The sequence below is a fragment of the Triturus cristatus genome, chromosome 7 (assembly GCF_964204655.1).
Source record: "Triturus cristatus chromosome 7, aTriCri1.1, whole genome shotgun sequence".
Classification (NCBI taxonomy): domain Eukaryota; kingdom Metazoa; phylum Chordata; class Amphibia; order Caudata; family Salamandridae; genus Triturus; species Triturus cristatus.
Window position 1 is genome coordinate 235,607,606 of NC_140590.1, and position 23,619 is coordinate 235,631,224.

Sequence of the window (23,619 nt, forward strand, 5' to 3'; positions counted from 1 at the left end):
ATACGGACACGGCCAGGGCTTTGGGAACCCTTCAATTTAACCCCCCCCCCCCCCCTTCTCCAGGCTCACTGGGTAGAGGTCAGTCTCCCGCTAGGGGAACCTACCAGCAGTATCGATCTTCCTATTCTTCCTCCAACCAGCAATATCGACCACAGTTCCAACAGCGCCAAGAGCAGCAATCTCAAAACAATAAGTCTTCCTTTCGCGGGAAGGACAGACGACAGAAGGATTCTGCCCGGCGTCAATGACTTTTCTCTACCGTCGGTCTCCATTTCCTCTCCCCCTCCAGAGTAGGAGGCAGAATTTCCCATTTTCTACACAATTGGAAACCGATAACGGACCGTTGGGGTTCTTCAACTGGTACAGTTTGGGGACTCACTGGAGTTCATTCATAGTCCTCCGCAGACCCCTCCTCGACCTATGCTTCACAAGAATCTGCGCCTTTTACTTCTGGAAATCTCACTAATGCTCCAGAGAGGTGCTATAGAGCGGGTTCCCCTTCACCAGCGGGGAAAAGTTTTTACTCCCGTTTTTTCTTGGTGCGCAAAAAGGAGAAGAAATGGAGGCAGATTCTAGATTTGAGAAGTCTCAACAAATTCTTAAACTATTGGTTCGAGGCATATGAGCTGCAGATTATACACTTTTGCATAGATCGCCATCTGGTGTTGGGCCCGGATGTTTGCAGTTTGTTTTTCTTCTTGGACAGTCTTTGGAAGTCACGAGTTCGGTGACTCCTCCTTCGGTCCGTACTGCGCATGGGCTTCAGCTCCATCCTCAGATTGTTTTTTTCCGCCATCGGGCTCGGATGTGATACTTCGTGCTCCGGCTTCGAACTTTTCCAGTTCGACCTTCGACAGAAAATCCTCGTCCATCGAGATTCTTAAGAAAAAGATCATCTTCATCTCTCTCGGCGGCACTTCTCGATTCCAGGCATCGGCCTTCGGGCCTCCCTCGACTCCGGTCTCGGCCGATGGAAAGGACTACCTTCAAAAAGTGCCCAAAATGTGGGTCTAAATTTCCCCACACCGACCTGCATCAGGTGTGTAACCTCTGCCTCTCTCCCGAACACGAGGCCTGAGACTGCCCCGCCTGCAAGTCTTTTCGATCGAAAAAGACCATCCGGGATCGAAGAGCTCGACGCACCATGGCGCACTAATCGACTTCGGTTCCACCCAACATCTTCGGAGACGACACCGGAGCTTCAGGGCAGCAGCACACAGAGCAAGAGGAAGAACTCGTCAGCGCTTCTGAGGCCGACTACTCCGACCTGGAGGAGATCCCACCGGCGCAGAGCGTAGTGTGTACTCTACCCCCTCCCACTCCCGTACCCACACCGAAAGACTCCGGTTACACCTTCGCCTCCGGGCCTAGGGAAAACCAAACATACAGCTTCTATCACCCCACCTTCGGGCTCGGTGTCGAAGCATCATAAGTCTCCCGGCGGCTCGGGCTCGAGCCAGCCTACTCCTGGTGCCGAAAAACACCATTCGGCACCGAAGAAAACCACACCCAGTTCGGCTCCGAAACCATCGGGCTCGAAACCTGCACTCTCGGGGCCGACTAAGCATAAGCCCCTTGGCTCTGGCGCTGAAGCCTGCCTCGGCACCGAAGAAATCGGAGGCCCCGAAAAAGCATGGCGTGGAGAAACCATCGAAGCCCTCGGCTCCGAAAGCACCGGCAGACGATTCGGTGCCAGGAGAACTATTTACGCCAGATCCTTATCAAAAATTTTTAACAAAGGATCCAAAGACTGGGCATTTAACTTTGTCTTCCAAAAAAAGACATTTAAACAAGCCAGATCCTCCTCCTCCACCGCCAAAACGGAAGGACTCTGCCACATCTCCCTTCAGAGTACCTTCCCCACCACCTCCTCCGCCTTCTCCACCTCCTCCACCTCCCATATCTCCGCCACCTTTGCCTCACCGCTCTCCAACCCCATCTCCAGACCCTAATTATGGAGATCCAGATTATGATCCGGCAGACGCCCCAATAGACCACACACCTCCAGGGACACCAGACCCATGGGAGGATTACCATAACCCCAATGTACCAGATATGCCTCAAGATTACATTTATCCATCCAGGCCATCTCCTCCAGAGGACTCCCTGGGGTTCCACCACTTAATACAGCGGGCGGCACACTACCATGGGGTAGAATTACACAGCGAGCCAGTTGAGGACGATTTCCTACTGGACACTTTTGACATACAAGATAAGGCCACAGCAATATTGCCCATGCTAAAAGGAGTAACCAAACATGCTGCAGAGGTGTTCAAGGACCCAGTCAGAGCTAGGGTATTAAACCCCCAGGCTAGAGAAGAAATATAAAGCAGCCCCCACAGATCCTGAATATATTAAAGGACCTGCTCCCTTAGACTCATTTAGTGGTATCCACAGCTAGGAAGCGGTCTTAACTCTCAATCTTCAGGGGAGGCTCCACCACCAGATCAGGAGTCAAAGCTCTTAGATGCGTCTGGTAAACGCACTGCCTCGCAAGCTGCAAATATGTGGCGCATCGCCAACACGCAGGCATTGCTTGCACGTTATGATAGAGCACATTACGATGAGCTGGAGGCTATCACGCAACACCTCCCAGACAAACATAAACACAGGGCTCATGAGCTAATACAGGAGGGAAAGCTCATTACCAACACCTCAATTAAATGTGCCCTCGACGCGGCAGACACAGCTTCTAGAGCTATAAACACCAGTGTTTTGCTTCGTTGTCATGCCTGGCTCAGAATCTCAGGTTTTAAGCCAGAAGTCCAGGCATCTATATTAAATCACCCCTTTGACCAACACCACCTATTTGGTCCAAAGGTGGACGAAGCATTGGAGAAAATGAAAAAGGACACGGATACAGCAAAGTCTATGGGGGCATTACAATCCCATACCCCTAGACGTTCTTTTCGTCGTTCCTCCTTTCGGGGCACAGGCAGAGGTTACTCTGCCGATAGCGCATCTACTTCCTACAAGTCCCCTCCTCAGAATACCTTCTCGAAGGGCTATCAAAGAGGTGGATATAGGGGAAACAATAATAAGGGCAGGGGCAAAACCAACAACACCCGTTCTGCCACACCGCCCGCCCAATGACTTTCCCCCGCTCCCCCAGACCATTTCACTCCAGTCGGGGGCAGACTACGGCATTTTCTTCCCACCTGGGAGACCATAACATCAGACAAATGGGTGACGCAAATTGTTCAGTCAGGCTACTGTCTCGAACTAACATCTACCCCACCCAATATTCCACCCAGGCACCGTACAATGTCACAAGAACACACCACACTGCTCAAACAGGAGGTGATCTCCCTCCTACAAAAACAAGCTATAGAGCAGGTCCCCGTCAATCAGCAAAATTTAGGGGTCTACTCTCTGTATTTTCTAATACCAAAGAGAGACGAGACCCTGCGGCCCATTCTAGACCTCCGGCCTCTAAATGCATACATACATTCGGACCATTTCCACATGGTCACCCTTCAACAAGTTCTCCCACTCCTCTGTCAGGGAGACTTTCTCACTACATTAGACTTGAAAGACGCATACTTTCATATTCCAATACACCCTTCTCACAGGAAGTACCTCAGGTTTGTGGTGGACGGTCAGCATTACCAATTCAAGGTTCTCCCCTTCGGGGTCACAACCGCACCACGGGTGTTTACCAAATGCCTAGCGGTAGTAGCAGCACACCTCAGACGACAACACATTCACGTCTTCCCTTACTTAGACGACTGGCTGATAAAAGCCGCGTCCTACAACCAGTGTGTGCAACATACAACCAGCACCATCCAACTGCTCCACCAGCTAGGCTTCACGGTGAACCATCAAAAGTCCCACCTCATACCATCTCACACAAAGCAATATCTCGGGGCCACTATAGACACCTCCAAAGCTATAGCCTATCCCAATTCAGCCAGAATCGCAAGCATACAAGCCTTGCGCCAAACATTCATTCTAAAGCACTCTCTACCAGCAAGAGTGTTTATGAAGCTCATAGGGATGATGGCATCTTGCATCTTCATAGTGCCCCATGCAAGACTCCACATGCGTCCACTCCAAGAGTGCCTAGCACGGCAGTGGAACCAGGCCCAGGGACAGCTGACGGATCTGGTGTTGGTGGACGGCCGCACCCATCACTCTCTGCAGTGGTGGAACACCACAAACCTTTCCAAAGGGCGGCCGTTCCTGGACCCGGTTCCTCAGGTGATTCTAACAACGGACGCATCGCTCTCCGGCTGGGGAGCGCACCTTCTACACCTTACAGTGCAAGGTCTATGGACGCCACAGCAAAAGTCACTCCACATCAACCATCTGGAGCTTTTGGCGATCTTTCTAGCCCTGAAATCCTTTCAGAAACAAATTTCAGCCAAAGCAGTCCTCATTCGCACAGACAATATGACTGCAATGTATTATATTCAAAAACAGGGGGGGGACACACTCTCCCCAACTGTCCCGCTTAGCACAGAGCATATGGAGATGGGCAATTCCACAAACAATCTTTCTCCTGGCACAACACGTCCCAGGCATACAAAACACCATGGCAGATCTGCTCAGCAGACAAACGCAGCAACTGCACGAATGGGAACTGTATCCACAAGTTCTTCGCCCATTCTTCCACAAGTGGGGGCATCCTCAGATATACCTCTTCGCCACCCACGAAAACAAAATATGCCCAAGCTTCGCCGCCAGATACCCACACCCATTGTCCAAAGGCAATGCGATATGGATGAACTGGTCAGGCAAATTTGCATACGCCTTTCCACCTCTCCCGCTAATTCCATTAGTGGTAAGGAAGCTACAACAGCACTCCCTCACACTCATTCTGGTAGCTCCAACATGGGCCAGGCAGCCGTGGTACACCACACTACTACAACTATCGGTGGTACCACATCAAAAACTGCACCTGTCCCCATGCCTCCTGACCCAGAACCATGGAGAAATCGCGCACCCGGACCCAGCTCAGCTCAACCTTGCGATCTGGCTCCTGAAATCTTAGAATTTGGATACCTTAACCTTCCCCCTGATTGCATGAAGATTATCAAAGAAGCCAGACGTCCTACCACTCGAGCATGCTATGCCGCAAAGTGGAAGAGATTTGTTTACTGCCGTAACAATACAATCAACCCTTTAGATGCATCCATACAGCACATCATATGCTATCTGCTCCATCTTCAAAGGTGTAACCTGGCATATTCATCCATACGTCTACACCTAGCAGCAATTGCTGCTTACCTGCAAAACAGACAGCATTTATCACTGTTCAGAGTGCCTGCTGTTAAAGCCTTTATGGAAGGCCTTAAACGAGTAATTCCACCCAGGGCACCACCTTCCCCTGTATGGAATCTAAACGTAGTTCTTACAAGGCTAATGGGTCCGCCTTTCGAACCAATGCATAAATGTGAGTTACAGTTCCTCACTTGGAAAACAGCTTTCCTCGTAGCTATCACTTCCCTTAGAAGGGTTAGTGAGATACAAGCGTTCACTATACAGGAACCCTTTTTACAGATACATCACAGCAAGGTGATACTTCGCACAAATCCAAAATTTCTGCCCAAGGTCATTTCCCCCTTCCATCTTAATCGGTGGAATTACCGGTTTTTTTCTCGCAACCTCAATCTGTTGCGGAAAGGGCTCTACATACACTTGATGTTAAAAGGGCTTTACTGTATTACATACAAAGAACGCAACCTTTCAGAAAGACGAAACAATTGTTTGTCTCCTTCTCTCCACCGCATAAAGGCAACCCCATCTCTAAATCAGGGATAGCTAGGTGGATTGTAAAGTGCATACAAATTTGCTATCGCAAAGCAAAAAGAACATTATCTGTTCCACCTAAAGCCCACTCTACAAGAAAGATAGGGGCTTCTATGGCTTTTCTAGGGAACATACCCTTAGATGAAGCAGCCACATGGTCAACACCGCACACCTTCACAAAACATTACTGTGTAGACGTGCACTCCAAGCAACAAGCTAGTGTGGGCCAGGCTGTACTAAAGACACTATTTCAAACCACTGCAACAGATACCGGTGGTCGCCGCTAGGGCTGGGTACTGCTATATAATCTATGCAAAAGTGTATAATCTGCAGCTCATATGCCTCGAACGGAATATGCTACTTACCAGTATGCATCTGTTCTTGGCATGTAGAGCTGCAGATCTATACACGCCCACCCGCCTCCCCGGCTACCTGTATCCGTTCCAGTCTATCTGATTTAGATACAACACACATGGGTTTCTTACTATTATCACTACGCTCCATCTTTTCCCTGCTGGCGAAAAACAATCTGAGGATGGAGCCAAAGCCCATGCGCAGTAAGGACCGAAGGAGGAGTCACCGAACTCGTGACTTCCAAAGACTGTCCAAGAAGAAAAACAAACTGCAAAACATCCGGGCCCAACACCAGATGGCGATCTATACAAAAGTGTATAGATCTGCAGCTCTACATGCCAAGAAAAGATACTAACTGGTAAGTAGCATATTCCTTTCGCATGGTTACCATTCAGGAAGTGCTCCAACTTCTCAATGCAAACTACTTCATGGTATCTTTGGATCTTCAAGATGCCTATTTCCATATCCCTATCCACAGGAATCACAAGAAATTTCTGAGGTTCGCTGTGGCAGGCAGACATTACCAATTCCGAGTCCTGTCCTTCGGACTCAAGTCAGCCCCTCGCATCTTCACAAAGTGCCTTTCTCCAGTGGCTGCATACCTCAGACAGCAACTTCACCAAGCTTTTCCCTATCTCGAAGACTGGCTTGTCAAGGCACCTTCTCTGGACGGCACAAGCAGATCCTTCAACGACTGTCTGCAGCTTTTCAGTCGCTTGGGACTCACTCTCAATCCAGACAAATCATCCTGCAACTGTCTCAATTGATAACTTTTCTGGGTGCAATTCTCGATACAAACCAGAGGAAAGCTTTCCAGTCATAAGAGCGACCGTGCAAACTTCTTCACTTAGCGAACCGCATAAAATCCAGGAAGTTGCTCACAGTGCTCCTGTTCAAATCTCTTCTCGGGATGATTTCATCCTGTATTCTGCTGGTTCCCTACTGTCTCCTCCACATGCGCCCTCTCCAAGAGTCACCATCCGATCAGTGGATTCAAGCCGAAGGATCCTTCGTCGTTCAGGTGACACCCCAGATGGTCACTGCTCTGCAGTGGTGGACTCGTTCACGGAATCTTTCTCAAGGCCTGCCTTTCTTGCTTCAAGCCTCTCCACATATAATCCCGACTGATGCGTCCCTGGAAGGTTGGGGAGCATTCCTCCAGGAACTTCGGATCAGCGGGAAGTGGTCTCCTTCAGAACGGAAACTTCACATAAACCTCCTCGAGCTACGGGCTGTTTATCTCGCCCTCCTGGCGTTTTTTTCCCAGGATCAAAGGTTCTCTAGTGCTTGTCCGGATGGACAATACTACAACAATGCACTACCTGAACAAGCAGGGGGGTACTTGTTCATTGCCACTCTCGAATCTCAAAAGATCTGGAACTGGTTACTTCAACACATTTCCCTCAGAGCGGAGTATGTTCCTGGAACAGACAATGTGCTGGCCGATTCACTAAGCAGGCAACAAACAACATGTCACGAGTGGGAATTGAACCAGCAAGTTCTCAACAGCATATTCTCTCAATGGGGCACACCTCTCTTGGACCTATTTGCCACCCAGCACAATGCCAAAACTTTGCAAGTTTGCATCCCCAACGAGGGTCTCTAGGGAATGCATTTTCGATAGCATGGTTCAACGTCTTTGCTTACGCTTTTCCACCGATTCCCCTGATTCCCAGGCTCCTCGGGAAGTTGAAGGCAGAACCCTGCATGCTAATCCTGATCGCACTAGCGTGGCCTCGCCAGCATTGGTTCACGGAGCTCCATCTTCTCTCCCTGGAACCACCGATTCCGTTGAAACCTTTTCCCCCTCTCCTCACAATGGACCAGGAACAAGTCCAACATCCGGATCCAGCATCTCTCAAATTATCGGCTTTGCTCCCGAGTTCTGCGAGTTCCATGGCCTAGACATTTCTTCAGATTGCAGGGCGGTTCTGGCTCGGGCTGACAGTACACACAACATATTCCTTGAAATGGAAAAGATTCTGCATCTGGTGTAAGTCTGCGAATATACATCCTTTCACTTCTTCTCCAGAACAAATACTGCCTCATCTTCTTCATCTGGCAACTTCAGGTCTGGCTCACGCCTCTATTAAGGTTCACCTGGCAGCGATATCCTCTTTCAGGAGATCTTCTACGGGTCCTTCTCTTTGGTCACATAGACTGATTAAACAATTTCTCAAGGGTCTGTTTAGGACTTTCCCTCCCGTGAAGTCTCCACATTCAACTTGGCAACTCAACATCGTTCTTGCTCAACTTATGAAACACCCATTTGAGCCGATGCACAGAGCCACTCAACTTTCTCTCTTGCGCTGCTTCTAGCCCTTACGTCTGCAAGGCGAGTAAGCGAACTTCATGCATTCTCAATTCAAGACCTTTTTCTTCAATTCAAACATGATAGGGTTATACTTCGGACTAATCCCAAGTTTGTTCCCAAGGTCCCGTCAGACTTTCACCTCAATGAGCCTATAGTCTTACAAACCTTTTTTCCGAATCCTCAAATGGCGGCAGAAAGGACTCTGCATTCACTGGATCTTAAATGCTGCCTTCCATTCTACCTTGACAGGACAAAGACGTTCCGCAAATCCAACCAACTTTGTGGCTTACAGTCTGCCTCAAAGGTTATCCCACTTACTAAACCGAGTATTTCTAGGTGGATCTCTGCCGCTATTACTTTGTCACCAGCAAGCAGGCCATCCCTTGCATTCGACAGCTCATGCCCATTCCACTAGGACGATTTCTACCTCCATGGCACTCTTTGCGGGTGTGCCTATCAGACATTTGAAGAGCGGCGACATGGAAGACGCCGCATACATTTACCAAGCATTACTGCTTGGATACGGAACTCATGAAGGATGCTGCAGTGGGACAGGCTGTGTTACGTCATCTATTTCGATAGGTGAGCCGCCTTTTCATCCCACCATCCTTTTTCTTTACATGCACATGTCTCCATTGTGTTTTCTATTGTTTTCTTTTGATTGCACTGTTACTTCTCTGCTTTCGCATTGATATGCTATTATCTGATCAATTTGTGCATTCTGTTCCATCCGAAATGTGCCGATCATTGCTTGCTATTCTTATTCAGGCATGTGAATCTATGAAAGATACCCTAATACTAGATAAGAAATGCGTTACTTACCTGTAACTGCAGTTTTGCAGCGTGAATCATTCTGGATTCACTATGCTGTGCATTATTCCGCGGCTGGTGGTTGGGTCCGGATTCGTAGTCTTTCTTTTGTGTTTTATTATTATTTTTTTTTTGGTAGGCCAGGTGGGCTTCGACGTCCCACCATTTGGTGTACTTCTCGTGACGTCGGCATGCTTCCTGCGGAAGTCCCACCTTGGGGCGCCATCTTCAGATTCTTTTTTCCGCCGTTGGGTCTGGATAGTCACCGAGAAGCTCCAGAGTTTTTTAACGAAGAAAGAAGAAGAGCACGAGTTTCATCGGAGGAAAATTAAAGGAGACTATAGACAGAAAGAACATCGAGCCGGGACGACAACGAAGGAGGAGAACCTCGAGATATTCAACGTCCAGCGGAGAATGCGCACTCAGACACTGAGCGCAGGAATGGACAAAACACCTTTTAAATTCTGCCGTAACTGCCACCACAAGTACGCGCAGAAGGACCAACATCCGGTCTGCAACATTTGCCTGCCAGTCGACCACGAGAGCAAAGACTGCAACGCCTGCTCCGCCTTCACACCGAAGACACTCGGTGAGAGAGAGAGAGAGAGGCAGAGGAGAGCCAACTACAACATGGAAGGCAAGGGTAAGGCCCTGTCTCTGTACGACCTGGGCCTCTCCACCAACGATGAAGGCAACGTCGCCGAGGGACCTGATGACTCCACGGTCGCAGAGACCGATAAGAAGACGTCTGACAAGGTAGGAGAGACGTCGAGCACAAAAACCCCGAAAGTGCCCCGAAAACCAGAGACTGACTCTCGAAAAACAGTGGTAAGTCCTCGAAAGGAACACTGGCGCCGAAAATTTCAACGACCGCGAGTTGATCCAAGGACGAAAGGCCCAGCGGATCCTTTGAGAAGGACTCCCAGGTGCCGAAGGCCGCCGAAAAACAAAGTTCGTCGAAAAAGACCCACGAGGTTGGTCGTTCGACGACGAAGGACAAGATCGCGTCGACACAAGCTCTGTCGAAGGCCAGCGCTCGTCGCCGAGCATGCCTCCGAAATGGAGAAGAAAAAGAGAAGGCTCCAGGCGGAGAAGGAGAGCATCTTTCAAAGGAAGAAGGAGTTCGACGAAAAGATGAAGAAATTTACAATCCCAACGAAACCAGCTACGGTTATCGAGGTCGAAGACCAGGACGAGTTCGACGCCGAAGAGCAGTCAAACTCCCGAAGATGACCTCTACTATGAGGGAGAAGAAGAAGAGGAGGAACAGCAATCTAACTACGGCTCCAGTATTGGTATCTTTCATAGATTCACATGCAAACCCACCCACCTCCCCTGGAAGGGCTCACCTGGTTCTCTGTGATAAATCTACTTAGCACTGTGCTTACGAAATCTGAGGGACTAGAGCTCCTTCCAGGAAGGTTCCAGAGGGTGGTGATAGCTGATTGGTTGTTCTCTAGAGTTTGGCTAATTACAGAAGGACCTGGATATGTTACTAATGTGAGGCCTTTGGCCTATCTCTCTATGTCTAGTGAGACATTACTTTTATTATATACTGGGGACTCCCATCCCGACGACTGGGAATGATTCAGGCATGTGAATCTATGAAACATACCAATACTGGATAACTGCAGTTACAGGTAAGTAACGAATTTCATCTCTCGTACACTATTTTAACGCAGGTACAAACTTGCCAGATTGTTTAAACATCACCCATAAGTGCAAGTGCATCAAAGCCACATTTGTATCTCCTAACGATGATACCGATCTTTACAAGGAGCAATACAGATTAAAGACGTTAACAAAGGCAATAGCTCTGGCTAACCACTTATAAGGTCCCAAAGGCAAGACCTACTGGCTGTGCCAATACTTGTTGTAAAATGCCACGGAGCCCTTGCGGATCACATCAGCACGGTCATCTTGACTGGCCACGCCCTCTCCCCTCTTTTAATGGGGAATTTGTCCAGTGTCTTGAACTTTTCGAGCGCTTCTAGCCACTTATTTATGTGCAATGCAATAGGTCTCACATTACTGACAGTTTAATCTATTGGCGTTGCATTATTATTAACAACGCCAATAGCTCAAACGTTCAGTAACGTGAGACCTAAAGCATTGCAAATGCTTGTTATCATATTGTTTGGGACTGCCGTGCAGTGCTTCTGGGTGGCAGAGGTCGACTGTAGGGGTGAGGTATGTGTGGATTCCCTTACCGCCTCGGCAAAGTGGTGCCTCCTAAATATCTGTGCAGAAAAAGATTTGCTCCGAATGTTATGTATATGGATAACCCTGGGGTAGCAGTAGCTAAACACAATTTTGCAAGACCGAGCTGTGGGACAAGCGCAGCAGCTGGAGGACTGGTGTATGTTGGTTGAGAGGGAGGTATATGAAGGCCGGGAATGCACCAGGATATTTAAGTAGCTATAGGGGTAAGATATGGGATGACGTATCCCCAGTCTGTTTTGGGGAATGGCCATCTAGCATAGTCCAGCCAAGCATTGCTGTTGGCTGTGCTAGGGGCAATGGTTCGGGGGGGGAGGGGCAGTTTGAGGCTGCAATGAAGACTGTCAAAGAAATGAACCGTGCACAGTTTGGTTTTGTACGTGGTGTTATTGAAAATGGCAATATACAGGGCTGTAAAAAAATTCATTGGTATCCAATAAGGATTTAGTTGCTACCCTATACTATCTCTCCTTCTTTTAATCTCCAATGTTTCTCGAGCGTCATTGAAATGGATGTTATTCAACAATCCAGTTACGACGTTTTAAAAAAATTTTCATTCAGAAATGCAGGGTAGACCAAATTTTTTTATAGCAGTGGTTCTTAACCTTTTGACTGCTGTGGACCCCCAATCATCAATGGAATCCAGGGACCCCTGCACCCCCACCCGCCCACCCACTGAATAATTATTGGAATCTGGGCCACCTCAAAATATTATACAGAGCTGATACTTGAATGTAGCGAACAAATGTTCAAATATTTAAATATTTTGATTAATTCATTATCAAATATAAAGTTTTAAGTTTTGCTTCTTTGTACGCTATTCTTTAACTTATTAATTTTAATGTTTAATTTAGTAAGCTAGTCGCGGACTCCCCGAGTAGGTTTTGTGGACCCACGGGTGTCCACGGACCACAGATTAAGAACCACTGTTCTATAGGCTCTGATTCACATAAAACAGAAGTTTGTTCAAGGTCCTCCATTTTGTCGAGCCTAGGCGGTGTAGTCTCATAGCGACCTGTTGTATACGATTTGTTGAGTTCACCCATTGCTTGCCATTGTTTCATTTGTCTGTCGGTGTCCCTTAAAAATACTTGCTTGCTAGTGGTCAGTCCGGCTTTTTTTTTTTTTTTTTAGGTCTCGCTAGAACTAGCGCAGGCGCTGCTCTGCGAGACATTTAGTAGGGGCTTCAAAAAGTGCTACCACAAGTTGCTCTTTGGCTGGCCTGGAGCTTACGTGCGCAACAGCCAGCTTTGAGCGCCCGATCAGGGGCTATCTGTCTTTCCTCCCACTTGATTGCTTTCACGCTCCTCCGTCCGTCCCCCTCCCCCGTCGCGTTGCTTTCACTTTCGCACGCGGCCAATGCTTGTTTTAGAATTACAAATGCACTTGTATATGTAGATTTACAGTGCGAAACTTACTGGGCCGCAACCGTTGAGCACAATTAACATTTTTGCACATTTAGAAATCGATTACCAGGCTAGTAGTAGGCTATTCTAATATGGGTTTCCGGTTAAAGAAGGAAGTAGACCCCTTTCTATTCGGCAAAGAAGCTTACACTCCAGCACTGAAACACATTTCCAGTCCTGTGTACTCAAGGGAGAACCCGGTTGGTAAGTGCTTGGTACACTGGATAATATTCGGTGCACATACCTTCATATAAGCATCAATGTCACTAGATATGTATGGCAGCAGAATTCAGCCGCCATTTTTAAAAAGACTCTGTTACTATCGCGCTTAAGGCTTTCATGTGCATTGCAAACTCAAATTATTCTCAAAGTGCACAATTGTGCTCATTTTCTCGGTCGTGAAAGTGCAACATGCTGAGTTGTCCCTGACACATGTAGCTCCATTTTCCACGAAAGGCTTTAAGGCGCTTCTTAGCTGCTACTTAACATAAGCGACTCATTATAAATGTGATATTGATTTGAACTCTCTCGAAGGGTCAAATCATTATTACTACACCCAGTAAGAACCGTGGGGATTGTTTAAATAAGATTTTTTAAAAACTCGGAATTTTATAAGATTGGGTTTGGCATGAACCTAGAGAGGTAAATTGCTCCAGGCTTTCAGGCAACTCGCAAATAACACAAAGATCTCCACAACGTGTGCTTTAACCCACTGAACTTTCTTACTGGCATTGGATCCAGTTACTTGTAGGGTCACACACGCCCTATTTTGAGAGTGCATAAAACTGCTGTGATATCTTCCTGCGACTGAAACCTGAGGGCCAAACTCGAGCTCCCAGCCATGCATCCTCCATGTGCAGAAAATGTATATATCAACTGAGCTATTGTACTGTGATGAGAACGCGTGGCCTGCTGGGCAATCTATCTCGATGGAAGGTGCATTCATTTGCTACGCTGTCTAACTGGAGTAAGAACATGTGATCCGCATTGTTGTACTCCGAGCTCTACAGGTGTGGCTTTAACACATGACCTATTTTATTGGGATTAGAACCTGTGACCTACAGGTTACTACACACATCTCTACAACAGGTGCATTAACCCGCTGACCTCTCTAACCGGCTGAGCTGTTTGCACGGAGGCTACACCTGCTCAAATGGCAAGAGAAGTGAAGCGCCTCAACTAAATTTTTAAATAATTCTGGAATTCTAGATACTTATTAAACAGAGGCGCACTTAGTCGCAACATTTCTGGCGACGTTCACAATCCCTCAGCGTTTTAATCTATCTCATTTAACAATACGGCATCATTTAAATAAAATACATTTTCCTCTTTTCAGCTATGGTGATTTTTTTCTGTAGGTCTCTTCCGTTTTTTTTTTTTTAAACAGCTCTGCTAATAGTTACAAAAGACGGCACAGAATTCTGAGCAAAAGCACATAATTTGTACATCTAAACAATATTGCAGGATGTCAAATTTAGTGTTATTGGGACACTGACGGCGCGTGCTCTTGTGCAGTAGGCTGCTGCACTTGAATCGGAAGTTACAAGCGTTTCTGGGGTGGACTTGTACATATTACAACAAGCATTGGCATAGCCAATCGGTCCCACCTTTGGGTCATGAAAGTGTTTGGCCATGCAGCATTTGATGTTTTTGCATCAAGGATATTGTGCTGCATAACTAAATACTTATAAGGTCCCAAAAGCGAGACCTATTGGCTATGCCAATGCTTGTTCTCTTCTGTTCCTCCCATGGAGCACAGACAAAGTATTCTCATTTCTCAATAGATCTTAATCTATTCTTTGGTGGGCTATTTTTTTTCCCTTGTTTTCCGGCTCTTACTGTTTGCATGTGTTCAGCTTTAGCACCATAGCCGCCTGCATTTTTATATAGCAGTCTGCCCTCCCACCTCCTCTTAATGCCACAGTTGTGTTAGTGCTGCCTCACGCGCCGTGTCTCCCGCCCCTTGCTTGTATTTCTTTTTTCTTTTTTTTCCTTTTTGAAATTTTGGATGGGACTTAAGTTGGCCTACTTTTGGTGCTATTTTTGGTTTGGGCTTGCGTTTAAGGGGGATTGGGCTTGTGTTTAGCCTTTTTGTCTTTTTACACTGACGAAAAGCGAATTCATGCACCATGAGCAAGCCAAGTGTAGTTAGTTATATCAATTACAATTGGGGCACTAGGTACATTAGCTATAACAATGTAGGAAGCTGGCACTTTATATAGTGGACCAAAAAGTATGCACACCCCAGAGAAATTGAGGCACAAATGACACCCAGAATGCACTCCCTTGTGGTAGTGTGACCACGCAGTTGGGCAGATCAGAGAGTAGTGCTAAGCATTTATTACGCACAAATGCAGTAAATGAGTCTCACTGAATAAAGCGATCCGACATCAATTTATAAAAAAATAACACATACTTTTAAATACCACGATCATTGGAAGCGGATACATACTTTTCGAGTTCTGAAAACTGTAAAAATTTATTAATTGAAGCAGCGCATTTTCTGGACTGGCAATGGTATCCTAAGGAGGGAAAACGTGGTTTGCATTTAGGAATTTGTCTGTAAATTACGAGACTTCTTCTGGACTTGTGGCAAGTATGGGGCAAAGTCCAAAGCCACATCAACAGGTCACCTCGCGGAGCTCTGGGGCGTCCGGGTGCAGATGTGGGTCATTGCATCGGGTGTCCCTTTCACCTCAATGAGAGACTGGTCTGGATACAAATGGGCTGTAAGCAGGGACTGGGACACAAGTCTGAGGAAACCCACAGGAAGGCTCGACCCTTGAGGTCCTCAGGCATGCAGGGATACTTCTCCTCGGGCTGAGGGGCTCAGGTGAAGTGGTGTCTTTTGAGTTTGAATTCCAGTGCAGGAGTGTCTCGCGGTTCGAGGGGGGGGGGGGCCTGCAAAAGAGGCTGCAGGCAGCAACTTTAAGTCCAATCTGGGCAAACCCAGTCCTGAGTTTGCTTCTTGTGGGTTTGGGGAGCCCATTGGCACCGTCACCTCACTTGGACTCGGACTTTGGAGTGTGGGTGCATAGGTGCTTTGTGGCCTAGGGTGACAACGGTCACACTCACTTTCTTTGATCTTGTTTTCTACAGAAAAGGGGCAAACAAGACAGCTTGGCCACTCAAAGTGGGACTCTCTGTCCTTGAAGTCTCTTGACGTGCAAGTAGGTCTTCCTTGGCGTTGGTGCCTGGTCTGGGCACAAGCCATGGCTGCTGCCAGGGGTCTAGTACCCAGGTGTGGCTCCGGGTGGTTCTTGCATTACCACACTTAAAAGAAGGATGGATCTGCCTGTTGGAGCACTGCTACTTTTTCCTGGGCGGCTGCTGCATTGGCAGACTCCGTATGCGGCAGGTCGGTGTACTGGTCTTGCTGCTTTGGTGCCTGCAACTGCAGGGGAGTAGCTCCTGTACTCCAAAGGACATACTTTGGCATTTTGCGAAACACTGGCATGCCTCCAGGTTTCATGAGATCTGCACAACGGCAGGGTCGGGTGCAGCTCACAGTCCAGCAGGGTTGGCACCAAGTCAGTCGTACTCCTCTGGTCTGCAGTAGTCTTTTTCCACTCCATATGTGCCACTGAAAATCTGGTATCCGGTAGTCAGTTTAGTGGTGTTAAGGATTGTGAAGGGTAGTAACCAAACTGCTAATTATCCCTGGGGTTACTACTCCCTCTGTAATGCCACTTCCAGTGGGAAGTGGGCATAACCCCATCCTAGAGTTCCTAAGTGTGCCAACACGAAAATGGTCACTTCTGAAACTTGTACCCACATCAGGTTAGGCCACCAAGTGGTGGTACTAGCCTGGCGGTGGGCACGTCTACCTGACTAGCTAATTTTCCCACCTGTCCTTGTGTCAAAAGACTCTGGACAAAAGGGGTTGGCTTCCTCACCTGTGAGGGTAGCCAGATTTCCATTGCAAAGGCGGCAACTTCTTTGAAGCATGCTTGCCTAGGAAGGATAATTAGTAGGTCAACCTGCAGGAGGGGGTGTGACGCAGGAGGGGGTCTACCCGGACAGGCTTTGTTCCTGACCTCCTGAAAAAAAAAGGCTGTCACTCTTGGAGGTCAAACTTGTCTCGGGTGCAGGCTGGCAGAAACTAGTCAGCTAAGACACCAGAGGTTGGTAAGTGTCCTCTGGGTGCATGTGTTGATAAATCTGGCACTGAAGTCAGTGTGGGCATATTAATGAGATCTTTGATACCCAACACCTCATGCTTCAGTGAAGCCATTATGTAACTGCGGGACTTGTTTTGACCAGTGCCCTGAACATACTCTAAGATGGCTTCCCTGCTCACTTGCCGTATCTAGCAATAGAACTTGACATCACAGGGGCAAACCTGCTCATGCAGATATGTCCTCACATAAAATATAATGCACCCTACCATAGGGCTCAGTCCTGCCATTGGGGTGACTTACATTGATTAGATGCAGTGACTGGCATGAGACACAGGGGTGTGTCATATAGTGTTTTCACTCCCGGTTTGCACCGTCATGCAGCCTGCTTAAGCAGACTGAAATTTGAATGTGGGTTTAGTTAGGGTGGCATAAGCTATGCTGGGCTCAGTGCACTGTTAGTCGAAAATCGGGTTCTAGTAGCTAAAAAACGGGGGCGGGGGGGGGGGGGGGGGGGGTTACTGCAACAAAACCCAGTACTCTATAAATAAAAATGGCCAAACACACTTAATTTTAATTAGTAGTTAATTTCACCCTTTATAGTAGCCATAGGATTTATTCTGTGGCAGTGTTTATTTGGCTGACACTCTTGAAGAGAGTAAAACTTGCACAGTCTGAAAATTGGATGGAGCTTTAAATTGACTTACTCTTTCTATCTTGAGACTTCAGTCATTTCCAGCGTTGCGGAGTCCTCCTATTTTTTTTTTTTTTTTACTTAACGTTTTAGGCAAATCCCACTTTGATGCCCCCTGCAGAAGCCGCATTGAGCTTACTATTTTTTTGTTTCTTCAGTCTCAAAGTTTAGATGTTGCACTTGGAATATCATCACGGGTGAGTGGAATGAAAGGTGACTGTGGACAAACGGCTGTAATGTACACATTTGAAAACTTGCGAGATTCTGATAAACCAATAACCTGTTCTGTGTCAGGATATAGTTAACAAGTGTTTGGGTGATGTTGCTGTTTGGGTCCCTGTAGTTAAATGTCAATAACTGTTTTTTTTTCTTCTTTTATCCCTACAGACCACCACCAAAGCAGAAGAAATAAAGTTGAAATCTATTTAAATTTTATGCCTAAAATATATATGCGGCGTGCTCCTGGGAGATAGATGAGCTCTTCATCCCAAACTCTCCACTGGAGACTGGTTTTGTGCCACACATCTTTCAGGTGGCCTCCTTTGCACCAAGCAAGGACGTGTCTGGCTAAAAGACGTTTCTGGCTTAAGACTTAAGGGCAGTTTTCTGTATCTAAAATTGTAAATGATAAATTGTTACTTTTTTTTTTGTATTAGTAATCCTACTGGATGCATTTGTATAAAGCAAGACTGTATGAAAGGTTGTTTTTGTTTTTGTCAAGCTTTCATGCTTTTTTGGTTCAGCAACAGAAGCTTGGGTAAAGAATGTGTTTTTAAATAAAAATGAAAAATGAACCAAATCACTTGGATTTGTACTTTGAGGCTCATGAGGAAAGTATTTAATGAATATAACTGGAACAATGTTGAACCTATATTAGACCGCAACATGACATAATATCTGAGCAAAAGCCAGCTTGTTTAGTGGAATTTGTTCTTTAAAAAAATTGCTAATAAGAATTTCTGCTTGCTGATGCCGGTTTGTAGATGAAGATAATTAATCTTGTGCACGCTTTAAACACCTTATGACATCTGCCACTCTAGACCTTTGTCAAGATAAGTCTACAAAGTACTTTAAGCCGCTAGTCATCCTCTATCAATGTTGTAGCAGCAGGTCTCCCTTTTCAAAGCAAGAAAAAGTTAAGCAGTTGCACTTTACACTGTGCGAACAGTGACAATCGCATTGGATCACTTGCAGTGGAAATAAAATCATTTCTATGTGGAAGATGGTTGTGATAAAATTAAGCCAGCGAATCACCACATATGCCAATCGGCTAAGCAGGTCAGTTTTATTATTGCTGTTTGCGCAATTTTAGAGCAGTCTAAAATATTTATTTGGCCTTTGTAGGTAGATGAGGCCAAGCATCTGTGTTACATGCTAATATTGCAATTCACAAACCTAGCCAGTGAGAGTAAGCCTTCACTGGAAGGCACAACTGGTGTACAGTGAAGCAACACTTGACCATAAATTTGAGTGCTTTAAAATGTGCATTTCACAAACTACACAAATGGGCACAGAGGTTAATTTGTTTCAGATCTCTGTAGGAATGTCTAGCAGGTGGTGCCATTGAAGGAATCCATTGTACTTTGGTCCCCACAATGAAGTCTGACTGTACGTTTTATATTCGATCAACTTGTGCCCAATGTAGAACTATAGTATCTCAATAGTATAACCTGTCTTCCACGTGACAAGACCATCTAAATATGGAGCAGACAGTTGCTGGTTTCAGTGTATATCGAATTTTAGGCAAAGTTGAGTGGAATGAAGCTGCTGAACAGAATAGAAAGAATGTGTGGTGGGGTTAGGCTGTTGGAGAAGCAGAAGGAGTGTCTCCATCTGATCTCGAGCAATATTTTGATGGGCATTGGAGGTGATGAAGGGCTATCACGCTGGCTTTTAATTAAGTAGAGACCAGAATTTAGGGCAAAACACTGCAATAATCGAGTCCTACGCACTAAAGCAAATTTAACGTGCTGGTCGCAAAGTCAGAGGAGTGTAAACAAATCGGACATTCCAATTCGGAGCCTGCCAGTCGCAAACAGGCGAATAATTGTGGGTTTTCTGGGATGATGGGGCGGCTTGTACTTCAAAGTGAATGGACAACCGTGACACTGGAGGGAAGGGTATGACCGGAGCTGGAGGGGAGGGGGGGGGGGTGAAGGGATGACCCACCTGTGAAGTGAGGGATTGGGAACAGTGATGATGGTAACAAGAAATCCTGGCCCATCTGGAGCAGCAGGGGCTACGAAGTAAAGGGCCTTCCATTAGGATTGCAGTGGAGCATGAGCATATTGGCCCCTGAGGTTTCCAGACATATGCCCAGTTGGCTCAAATTTGACATACACTGGAGTCAAACCCACTTACTGGAGGGACTCTCTTCCGATGGGAATGTCTCCTTCATGGTCCTGTACCTCTGCTCTGAATGGCCCGACTGCATGTAGTTAGCATCCTGACTTATTTGTCCTAGCTAGCACACTAATCGCTGAAGCCTACTTGTGTCCTCAATGAGGTCAAGGTCTAGTACCTCTTATGTGACCTGGAGAGGTGAACAAAATTGTCTTATTTTATGGCATCGGACTACTGTCCATGTCCTGGGCATTTGACATAATGCAGTGGTGGCCGTGTACTGATTTTTGTGTATTCACTCCTAAGCAGACCTTTTTTATGTTTCACGAAGGAGTGCAAACTGCCTGTCCAATTCACGTAAAGTTTCACTTAAACACCCAGGCCAGTGTGCTGATATTGTGTGTCTCGAATGCCTTGGTACATTGTGTCTCAGTGGCAGAACGGGACAGTGATAGGGTGCAGTCTAAGTAGGTCTCGAAGACCAGTGAGATCTATTTTGAAAGGCTCTTGATTTAGCATGGCATAAGGTGGAGGCTGGTTTGGCTACGCCAGACATTTGAAGTGTACTGTCTGCATTCCTGAGGGTGGAGACACATACAGGAGTTAGGGGGGATGGAGACAGGACTGCTCTTAAATTCAGTGAGTACGTTTTACAATGTATTGTTGATTAGATTTTCCCGAGCACTGACATTTGGTGGATTGTAGGGAAGAAGGGACGAGTCGTATTCCTCAATCGTGTAACATGGGGCCTGAAAACAGAAGGCTATCTTTTATGATAAAGACCAACCTGCCTTAGAAACATACTTACCAATGTAAGCTCAATTTTTTTTTTTTGTCTGTTTTTTTTTTTTTTTTTATTTCAAAAGTTTTTTATTGGTTGTTACAGCATAGACATATATAAAGCAAGTCCAGTAGTGTAATATGAGTCATAAATTTACGAATCAAAATTACTGTACGCTACAGTACATCATAGTAAATGACAGTACAAAAGTACAACAGTAGAGTACGTATAACATGCTCACAACAATTCAGTAACAGACATTGTATTTCAACAGCATTTTACTCATTCATTAAGGACAAGTATTTATGGTGGCTAGGAGTGCAATGAAGGCAGTCGGGCAGCATGTGTTGGTGAGTCGTGGGCGGTGTGTGGGCCCATCTAAGGTGGTTTACGTGTCGTGAAGTAGTTATCAAGAGTCGACCATAGTTTTCTCGTGGCAGGTCGCCACGGTGTCTGACGGAGTGTAATATTGTCTGCTCCACGTAAACTAATTATCCAATTCAACCACCCTGCGTAGTTAGCCTTGCTGGTATCTTTCCAGTTGCTGAGGACTGTCTTAACTGCAGCCGAGAGGAGGAGGTCAAGTAATGCCTTATCTGCATCAAGGGATGGGTTCTGGGTGAAACCGAAAACTAGGTAAGGGAGCTCTTTCACCGGTGAGATGTGGAATAGCTTTGAGATCAAGTCGAATATATTCTCCCAGAAGTGCGCCACGCAGTCGCAGTCTAGAATGATGTGTGATAAGTCACCCTCAGCGCGTTTGCAATTCCAGCAAAAGGCATCTTGGGAGAGGTTGTGTGCGAATAATCGTGCAGGGGTCCAGAAGGCTTTGTGCAAGAGCCAGTATTTTGTCTGTGATAGTGTGGGGCTGATTTTGTGTCGCGTGCAGGATATCCATGCATTGGTCCAATCCGAGTCTGTGATTGGCCTAGACGAGAGGTTATTCCAGAATTGTGTGATTGGGGCAGTAAGGCCAGATTGTTGGGGACGGCTGAGTTTATAGAGAAAGGAAACCTGGTGTCCTAGTCTGTTTAGTCTGGCAAGGTATGGTGGGAGTGAGGGCGGCGTCGGGGAGAGTTTGAGTTTGGACAAAGCCGTTTTTACATTGAGGAAATTATAGAATTCAATTGGTGCAAGATCGTATTTGATTTGTAGGTCTCTGAAGGGAATAGGGTGTTTCCCCGCGTACAGCTGGTGTGGGAACAGTATGCCTTTTTTGATCCATGCCTCGTTGTGCATGGGCTTACCCTTGTACAAAATGTTACGGTTGTCCCAGAGGGATTCCCAACGTGAGCCTCTGATGTTGAATTCTAGGATTCTATCAAACTTTAGGAGAGCAGATTTTGTGTTATGAAATATCGATTTAGAATGGGTCAGTTGGTTCAGGTTGGATGAGAGGGCCGCGCTAGGGGAGATACCGTTAAGAATTTCCTCCTCAATTTCGAGCCATACTGGGGTGTAATCAGGTGAGGGAGCGAGCCAGTGGGCTCCTTGTTTGGCTAGGAAAGCGGTCTCATATCTCTTAAAGTCTGGCAAATTAACCCCTCCCGCGTATTTGTCTAAGCGAAGCTTTTTTATGCTGATTCTTGCTCTTTTCCCTTTCCAAAGGAAATTAGAGATGGCCATGTCTAATTTGTGATAGAAGTCTGGTGTGAGGGTTAGTGGGAGCATAGATATGAGGTAATTAACCAGAGGTGAGATCATCATCTTGATGATTTCCACCCTACCCCACCAAGTGATGAAACGGGGGGACCATCCCTCTAGTTGCGTCTTGATTTTATTTAAAGTGATTTTTTCATTTCGATGGAGGGTCTCCATGAGGGAGTCACCAAACTCGATACCTAGGTACTTCACAAATTCTGGTTGCCAGCATAGCCCTGAGACTCCCAGCACCTCTTTGGTGGTTAAAATATTGAGTGGTTTGACCTCGGATTTATCCCGGTTAAGTTTGTATCCAGAATGGGAAGAGTAACTGTCTATGGTGGACATTAGTGCAGAGATTGAAGATTCTGGTGATTCCGTTATAATCAGGATATCGTCCGCATAGACGGCGAGTTTGACGCACTTATCCCCGAATTCCACCCCTTTGATGTTATCATTTTTTTTTATATGTGCAATTAGGGGCTCCATTGCCAAGAGGAAAAGTGAAGGGGAGAGGGGGCATCCCTGTCTAGTCCCTTGTTCTAAGGAAAAGGCGTCCGACAATGAACCATTTATAGCAATGCGTGTGGAAGGTGACCGGTATAGGGCCATAACCAAATCAGTGAAAGTTTCTCCCAGATTAAAGGCGGACATGCAGCTCTTGAGAAAAGACCAGGAGACTGTCAAACGCCTTCTCTGCGTCGAGGGTAATGGCTACGGCCGGGGCTGCGAGCATTTTGGCTTTTTCAATGACGTGACAGAGGATCCTCGTATTATCGTTAGACATGCGCTGTTTCATGAAGCCTACTTGTGATGTGCTGATTAGCTTTGGAAGTTGTAGATTTAGACGTGTGGCGAGGATTTTAGCATACATTTTGCAATCTAAGTTAATTAGGGAGATTGGTCTGTAATTTTTGGTTAGCAGGGGGTCTTTACCATCTTTAGGTATGACTATGATGGTAGCTTCACTCATGGAATTGGTAATACTTTTCGTTACACTAAAGGATTGGAATAATTTTAGGAGAGTTGGGCTCAGGGAGTTTGTGAGTTCTTTATAGAAGCTGGCTGAGAACCCATCAGGACCCGGTGCTTTCTTACTTTTAAGCGTCTTAATGGACGCTGATATTTCCTGAAGGGTAATCGGAGAGTTCAGTGTGACCTTATCAGTACCGTTTAGTTTAGGAAGA

At 46.5% G+C, this 23,619-nt stretch overlaps 1 protein-coding gene across 1 annotated transcript in view; it reads left to right on the forward strand.

Annotated features, from left to right (window-relative positions):
- Positions 1-18,466, forward strand: part of FBL (fibrillarin rRNA 2'-O-methyltransferase) — a 103,473-nt gene extending 85,007 nt beyond the window's left edge. The window contains exon 9 of the mRNA XM_085616097.1: positions 18,055-18,466. Within this exon, the coding sequence (XP_085472223.1) occupies positions 18,055-18,079 (25 nt within the window). The 3' untranslated portion in view covers positions 18,080-18,466. The remainder of the gene's footprint in view (positions 1-18,054) is intronic.
- Positions 18,467-23,619: the final 5,153 nt, after the last annotated feature.